The sequence below is a fragment of the Monoraphidium neglectum genome, assembly GCF_000611645.1.
Source record: "Monoraphidium neglectum strain SAG 48.87 unplaced genomic scaffold scaffold00240, whole genome shotgun sequence".
NCBI classification, from domain to species: Eukaryota; Viridiplantae; Chlorophyta; class Chlorophyceae; order Sphaeropleales; family Selenastraceae; genus Monoraphidium; species Monoraphidium neglectum.
In genome coordinates, this window is record NW_014013388.1 from 22,049 (window position 1) to 29,712 (window position 7,664).

Genomic DNA, 7,664 nt, shown 5'->3' on the forward strand with positions numbered 1-7,664 from the left:
CCCGCCCCGTTTGGTCTCAACTAAATACATCTGCGGCCGGCCACGCCGCTGACGCAGGCCGGGGCGGCGCAGCGGGCGGCGGCCGACTCGGCGACCTCGCGCCGTGAGGTGGAGGGGCTGGCCGCCAAGCTTGAGGGCAGCACCAAGGGCTTGGAGGAGAAGCTGGAGGCCGCCAGGTGCGGGGTGCGGGCGTGCAGCATCCCTTGCAAAGCAAGACGGTTGCTGAACAGGGGAGGCTTGACGCGTGCCCTGATGGCCCGATCGCTTACCGTATGTAGTTGTGTTTTTGGGGTTTAGTTGTGGTAGCAGGGGGCTCAGTGTTCGGCGCAAAGCGCCCGCTGCGCCGGGGTTTGCTACCATGAGTAATCCCTCAACAGCCGTTGCTTTGCACTCCCAACTCTACCATGCCTTGAGTGGCCCCAGAAGCAGGCAACTTCATGATGTCGTTTGTATATCCCTGTCCTGATCCTGAAGTCAAGCGATCGACAAACTCCCTGCCCATTCCATCATTCAACCTCCAGGCAGCAGCTGGAAGGCCGCTGCGTCACGTTGGGCGGCCAGCTGGCGTCGTCGGCCGCCGAACTTCGCGCCCAGCTGGCGCGGGAGGCGGGCGAGCTGTCGGCGCGGCTCGACAGACACAAGGCCCAGCTCGAGGGCGGCTTGGAGGCTGCGCGCCAGAGGATGGCGGCGGCACACGCGGCGGCGGACGACGCGGCGGAGCAGGTGGGTGACTGTGCCACGGGAATTCGGGTCGATATGCACCTTGGCAGTCACGCTCGCGCGGTGCCCAAAAAGGGCTCAACGTATGAATCCAAGTATCCGTACTCCTTGTCCTGCATCTATCACATCCATAGATCTTAAAGTGCCTATATTCCCTCCCTCCTTGCCTCTAGAGCGCGCGTGCCTTGAGGCTCCAGCAGGAGTCGGCTTCCGGGCAGCTGCTCGCCAGGGTGGCGCCGCTCGAGGCGGCGGCTGCGGCGGCGGCCGAGGCGCTCGAGGCGCACGGGGCGGCGCTGCAGTCTCATGGAGAGGGCCTGCACGACGCTCAGTCCAGGGTGGGCGTCTTGTTTTGAACATCAAAAGGATCAATCGCAGCTGCCAGTGCATCTAAAGACAGCCCCGTTCAGATGTATTCTGCAATAATCTGCTCTTGTTCCACCATCTTTGCTGCACACCCTGTTGTTCAACACTGTGTGGCAACTACACCCCGCCTGTTGACCTGTGGTTGAAATTCAACGCCGTGCCAGGTGTACGCCCTGGAGGAAGCTTCAACCTCGGCTCAGCAGCAAATCGCAGCGCTGGGCGAGGCTGGCGCCGCGCTGGAGGGGCGCGCGATAGCGCTCGAGGCGGCGGCGGCCGAGACGGGCGGCTGCATCACGAGTCATCAGGTGGATCTAGGTTCCAAAGCCCTTGGCTTATAAGTAGTACGCTCCCACTTACCTGCTGCTGATGCTGGTGCTACCGCCGCCGCTGTTGCCGCCGCTTCTGCTTCTGTGGCCGCTGCTGCTCGTTTTGCCAAAGCTGGTGTTGCTGCTTAGGATCTTGCACGGGGAAATCCGAACAGCCACACAACAATATCATCCTAACATCGTCCGAATACCATATACAGGACCGCATCGGGCAGCTGGAGGGGTCCGCCGAGGAAGCTGCTGAGCAGTTGTCATCACTGGGACAGCGCGTAGAGTTGTTCGAAGCGGCTGCTACTGATCAGGTGCGCAGACAGGGCAGAAAATGGCTGCGCAAGGATGGCATCCATGGCCAGGCAAGCTGTGAATTTCGGTGAAAATGTCAGTGACCCGCAGGCGCATGGCATCATGTGACCTGTACGCGGCGCCCGTGCATGTGGCCACGCCAGCATAGTCATGCCAGGTCGTTGCATGGCAATCGCCCCTGCTTTCTTTGTGCATCATGCAGGCCCAGCAGGCGGAAGCTGCACTAACAGAGTCGGCATCCACTTTGAAGGCTCAGCTGACAGAGGCGGCGCGGCGCCTAGATTCGGACCTGCGGCGCACGGCCGGCGAGGCTCGGGAAGCCGCCGAGCAGCTGCGTGCTGAAGTGGAGCGGGTCGCAAAGGACTGCAAAGACAGGGTGAGCGAGGCTTTGTGAGGCTCATGTCATGGGACCACGAGAGTCTGCGTAAGCGTGTGTGTGGGGGGGCGTATGTGTGCGGGGGGTGATGGGAGCAACAGCAATTGGGCTTGGGATGACGCGGCTTTTCTGTACCTTAGAGCCCTGGAGTGCGAGGTCGCCGGCAAGGGGAAAAAAGGGTTTAGGGATTTTAGGGGGCGGAATGTATACAGGCGGCTTCGGGGGCGTCAGGGGGAGCCAAGGGGCGTGTCGCCAGACGGGCCGCTCGCATCCCTGAGGCAGCGCTGGGTGCTGAGCTGCGCCGCAACGACGTGAGAATGCCACCTCCACGGCTGCTACCTCGTGAAAGCCATACCCCCAACCCTGATGCGACCGTTGTAACCATCCGACCAGGATGACGCCCTGGCTCAGCTGCTGTCAGATCACACTTGCGAGCTGCAGCGCCAAGAGGAAGCCGACGAGCAGCTGCAGCTGCAGCTGGACGCGATGGAAGCCTCCGCTGCAGCCGCCGCCGGCGACGCGGCCGCGCTTGCGGTGGAGGTCGAGGCGGTGGCCGCGCGGGTCGCAGAAGCCGAGGAGACGCTGCTTGAGTCGGAGGAAGCTGCGGGGCGGCTGCGGGCGGAGTCGGAGGAAAACGTGCAAGCCATGCTCCAGGAAGCATCTCGTATGATTGAGGTGGGCCAATCGTGCTGTCAAGACTGGTGGTTTGCATTTGTACAGGTGGCGCACTGCCAGGTCAGGCGAATGCCAGCGGGTTGTGCACCTACTGTAGTGACTAGTGAGCCTGACGTGGCATTCCATCGATTGTGTTTGACTGTAGACCATCCTGTTCAACCAGCATCCGCCAGGGTTGGGGTCTGCTTGACTGTGCAACACGCGCCCTTCGTGGTGAACTCCCAACAGGAGAGCGCTGCTGCGTTGGACGGGCGGATGGACCATCTAGAGGGCGCGCTCTCAGACGAGCTGCGGCGCGCCGCCGCCGCCGCCGACGCGCAGCTCTCTGCGCTGCGCGGCCAGCTGGCGGCCGCGCGCGAGGAGGCTGGCGCCCAGCTTGACACCCTGGCCCAGGCCGTCGACGACGGCGCCGCGGAAGCCGCCGCGCAGCTGCGCGCGGCGACGGAGGAGCTGCGCGCGCGGGTGGAGCGGGCAGATTGGGAGGCGCGGGAGAGGGACGCGGAGGCGGCTGCTGAAGTGGACGAGCTTCGGGAGACTGTTGGCGCCACAGCGGCCACAAGCGCGGAGCGGGCGCGCGCGGACAAGGAACACATCAAATCCGAGGTGAACGCGGCGCTCCAAGGCCTGCAGCGGCGCCAGGCGGCCGCCGCGGCGGAGGCGGACGCCCGGGCGGCGGTGGTAGAGGGGGCGGTTGCGGCGGCCAGGGAGGAAGCCGGCGAGAACCTGCGGGCGGCGGTGGAGGAGCTGCTCAGGGTTCAAGAGGCCGCAGGCGTGGACGCGGCGGCGCGGTCCAGGGACGTGGAGGGCCGGGTGGATGAGTTGGCGAGGCACCTGGATGGAGGGAGGGCGGAAGCTGCCGAGCAGCTGCAGGAGCTGCGGGAGCAGCTGACCCAGATGCTGCAGGCGCAGGCGGCGCAGGCGCGGCGCGGGATCCAAGACGCCCGAGAGGAGGCCGCGGCGGCGCTCGCGGCGCGCGGGGATGAGGAGCGGGAGCGCGCCGCGCGGGGCGCGGAAGGCGGAAAGGCGCAGCTCGCCCGGCTCGAAGCGGCGCTTCGCGAGGCCGAGGCGCGGCTGGGCGGCGCCTTAGAGGAGTCCGAGGCGCGCGCGGAGGAGCGCGCGCGTCGGCAAGCGGACACCGCGGCCGCGGCGGCGTCGCGCGCCGCGCATGACATGGAGGAGCGCTGGGAGGCACGGCTCGTAGCGCTGTCGTCTGGCCTGTCCGCCGGCGGCGAGGCGAGCCGGCGCGCGGCAGAGGAAGCCGCCGGGCAGCTGCGCGCCGAGCTGGCCGCGGCGCGCGCGGACGCAGAGCGGCGGGCGGCCGCGGCCGTGGAGGAGCAGCGGCGCGGCGCGGAGGCGGCAGCAAGCGCCATAGCTGATCTGAAGCGGTCCGTCGAGAACTCGCAGCACGGCGCTGCGGGCAAGGTGCAGGCGCTCGAGGCGCAGCTGCTTGCGGCGAGGGAGGAGGCGGCGGCGGCGCTGGCGGCGGTTGATGCCGCTGAGCAACGGCTGCTGGCCGCTTGCAAGAGGATGGTGGCGGCGGCGGCCGGAGAGCACCAGGAGGCGTCCGCCCGTGCGGCTGCCGAGGCGGCGGAAGCTGCCCAGAAGCTGCAGCGGGAGCTGGCGGGCGGGAGCGAGGCGGCCGCCGGGCAGCTGGAGGGGGTGCGGGCGGAGGTGGCGCTTGCACGGCAGGAGGCGGCGGCGTTGGCGGAGAGGGTGGCGGCGGCGGAGGCGGGGGCGAGGGCGGGCGACGCTGATCTGAGGGCAGCGGTAGAGAAGCAGGTGAGGGGCGGGCCTGGCCTGGTGTGCCGGTGCCCTGCACGCCAGCTGCCTGCTTGCCGCACTGATATAATCCTTGAGGCATGCTGTCAAGTTCATCCGATTTGCACAACAAACAACCACCTTGCAAGTGCTGTGCACAACCACATGGTCACCTTCGACACCCAACACAAGCCCCCACCGCCCGCTCCTCTGCACCCAACCAGCTCAAAGACCAGGCAGGCCGCCTCAGCGCCAGCCTGGAGGCTGAGAGCAAGCGCTCTCAGGCGGCGGCGACCACGCTGCACGGTGAGTCGCGTGGGGCCGCAGCGCCGCAGCCAACAAAGCTGTCTGCACCCTGCCGGCTTCTGGAGGCTGTGAAGTGCGCGTCCACTCGAATTCAGGAGAGCTAACCAAAATCTCTGTTTCAAGACTCATGGGCTTTGGCCATCTTACGCATGATGCACCCTGATCATCCCAGGCGAGCTGTCCGCGGGCCTGGCCGGCACCCGCAGCGCGGCGGAGGCAGCCGTCGCGCAGCTGCGCGCCCGCCTGGACGCGCTCGAGCGCGAAGGTGGCGGCGGCCGCGCGGCCGCCGAGGTCGCCGCCGAGGGCGGCGCGGCGCTGCGGCGCGAGGTCTCGGCCAGCCTCGCAAAGGCCGAGGAAGAGTGGCGCGCCGCCCTCGGGAAGCGCGACGCAGCGGCGTCCGCGGCGGCGAGCGCGACCGAGGAGCGGCTGCGCGCGGCCGAGGGCGCGGCGGCGGCGGCAGCAGCGGCGGCGGACGCGAAGGCCGACGCGGCAGCCGCGCGGGCGATGCAGGCATCCGAGATCCAGATGGGCGTGGTCCGCAAGGAGATCGAGGCGCGCGTCGCCGCCGCCAGGGAGGAAGCCGCCGGCAAGCTGGCAAAGGCGGCCGCGGAAGCCGACGGGCAGCTGCGGGACCTGAAGGCCGACGTGCTGGCGGAGATGCGGGACGTTTTGAAGCGGCACGCGGACGCGGCTGCCGCCGCAGCGGCGGCGGACAAGGGCGCCGGCGACGCGTCCGGCAAGGTGGCGGCTGCGGAGGTCGATTCCAAGGTGTCCGCCGCGGCCGCCGATCTGCGGCGGCACGTGGCCGCCGAGCTTGGAAAGGTGGCCGCGGCGGGCGAGGCGCGAGTGGGGGAGGTGGCGGCCAAGCTGGAGGGCGCCAAGGCGGGCCTGGAAGCTTCCCTGGCTTCGAAATCGAAAGAGCTGTCCGCAGAGGTCGAGAGGGCGGCCGCGGCGGCGGCCGCTGCCATGGAAAAAGCGGAGGCGGCGGGGGCCGCGGCGGCGGCGGCGTCGGCGGGCGGGGGCAAGGAGGCGGCGCTGCGGCACATGCAGGAGGCTAAGAGGGACATAGTGGAGGGGCTGGAGAAGCGCATGCACGCGGCGCTGGACGCCGCACTGGAGACAATCAAGGGTGAGGGTCTGGGTGCGGGAACGGGGAGAAGAATGGCACGTGGTCCGGTTGGGGGAAGGGGCGATGGCACGTGCTTTTTTGGGGGGGGACAGGGAGGTGGCAAGGTGACTTGGGAGGATCCGCAGTTGCGGTTTTGCCCTGGTTGAAGGCCGGGCCTCGAGTCCACCGCAGCAGGGCGGGGCGTTCATGTCGGGTTTGGCAAGGTGTTGCTCCTCTTGCCCTCATCTGGGTTCTGCATGGGGGGGAAAGCGAGCGTTGACGCGGCCGTGCTCACGTGACCTGCCCTCTGCGGACCCGCAGGCCAGTCCGCGGCGCAGGTGGAGCCGCTGCGGCGGGAGTTTGAGGAGATGCGGGCCGCCATACGACGCAATGCGCTGTGGCTGCTGCAGGCGCCCACATGATGCTCGGGGGGCTGGGGTTCTCCGAGCCCGCGTCGCGTGCTGAGTGTACAGGCTTGTAACGTGGTTGTGTAGTCAAGAGGCGTGCAGTACAGCATTTCAGGATGGGGCTCTGCGCATGGCGGGAGCGTGGGGTGCGTGGTTGCTGGGGCAGCGGCTCAGTGGCTGCGCGCCGCGAGCTTGGCGCCGTTGAGGGTGGGCAAGGACCGTGAAGCCGCGAAAGTGGCTGTCACCGCCCGGCAATCAAAAGGCTACCGCCGCAATCGCCGGCCAACGTGCAGTGTCGGCGCTGATCCTTCATCAAATCATGTGTGGCACGATTTCTCGAAGTGCACCTGCGCTGGGACCTGTTCGATCTTGCTGTGCTTTGTTTGGCAGTGTTATGAAGTCACCAGCATGCTCCGTGTTATAATCGTTTTGTTGATATCAACTCGCACCTCTCGTGAAGCCGGGTATTTGCAGCGGCAGCGGTGATGGCGGATGCCGCAGCTGGTGGCGGTGCGGTATGGCGAGGCGCGCCCCGCCAGCACGAGGGTGCTGACGGCGGCGCCAAGGCACCCATCATCGGCAGGGTGAGCATCAGAAGGCCGAGGCACACAGAAATGGCAATTCGCAGCTGGGAGAACCCGATTGCCTGCTGCTGCGCTGCGCGTGCTGTGTTGCCTGCTTCAGCGCGTTTTTGCCCCATCTCCTACGCCAGAACCAGGCTTGCCGGCAGCCATGCGCTCCCTTGTTACAGCTCAAACCCCTCACGCGCCGCCCACAGGTCATACTGCACATCGACCTGGACTGCTTCTACGCCCAAGTAGAGCAGCTGCGCCTGGACATCCCGCGCGACACGCCTTGCGCGGTACAGCAGTGGTGCGCGCAGTAGCGCAAACGCCAGACCGCGATGGCGCGGCCGCCTCGGCCTGCGATCCAGCGACGCGTTCGCGAGCGCCCCGTTGCGGCGCACCGCCGCTTCTCGATACGTGTGTATCGATTTTGCAGTGCTGCAAAATCTGCAACGAATCAGCCCAACAACCAAACGGCGCAACGATCCCGCTCATCCGCTCGGTCGCCCTCACGGCAGGAACGGCCTGATCGCCGTCAACTATGCGGCCCGCGCCGCCGGCATCACCCGCCACATGCGCGTCCCAGACGCCGTCAAGGCCTGCCCCGGGCTCCGCCTCGTGCACGTTCAGACCATCGGCGGCGAGGGCGCGTCTGACGGCGCGGAGAGCGCTGCGGCGGCGGCGCAGCGCGGGAGCACAAAGGTGCGAGCGACGCTGGCGGGCGCCCCTGCCAACCTCCCCGCCTCTCCTCCACCC

The 7,664-nt window shown here is 67.7% G+C and overlaps 2 protein-coding genes across 2 annotated transcripts in view; both read left to right on the forward strand.

Annotated features, from left to right (window-relative positions):
- The window catches only part of MNEG_2191 (hypothetical protein), a gene marked incomplete at both ends in the record, with an annotated part of 13,717 nt that extends 7,360 nt beyond the window's left edge, over positions 1–6,357 (forward strand). Inside the window, 11 exons of the mRNA XM_014049333.1 lie at positions 58–176; positions 522–723; positions 894–1,055; positions 1,248–1,388; positions 1,610–1,711; positions 1,915–2,088; positions 2,482–2,763; positions 2,992–4,542; positions 4,746–4,827; positions 5,000–5,956; positions 6,257–6,357. Coding sequence (XP_013904787.1) covers positions 58–176; positions 522–723; positions 894–1,055; positions 1,248–1,388; positions 1,610–1,711; positions 1,915–2,088; positions 2,482–2,763; positions 2,992–4,542; positions 4,746–4,827; positions 5,000–5,956; positions 6,257–6,357 — 3,873 coding nt within the window. The remainder of the gene's footprint in view (positions 1–57; positions 177–521; positions 724–893; positions 1,056–1,247; positions 1,389–1,609; positions 1,712–1,914; positions 2,089–2,481; positions 2,764–2,991; positions 4,543–4,745; positions 4,828–4,999; positions 5,957–6,256) is intronic.
- A 470-nt stretch (positions 6,358–6,827) lies between these two features.
- The window catches only part of MNEG_2192 (DNA polymerase eta subunit), a gene marked incomplete at both ends in the record, with an annotated part of 3,573 nt that continues 2,736 nt past the window's right edge, over positions 6,828–7,664 (forward strand). The window contains 3 exons of the mRNA XM_014049334.1: positions 6,828–6,926; positions 7,121–7,215; positions 7,427–7,610. Coding sequence (XP_013904788.1) covers positions 6,828–6,926; positions 7,121–7,215; positions 7,427–7,610 — 378 coding nt within the window. The remainder of the gene's footprint in view (positions 6,927–7,120; positions 7,216–7,426; positions 7,611–7,664) is intronic.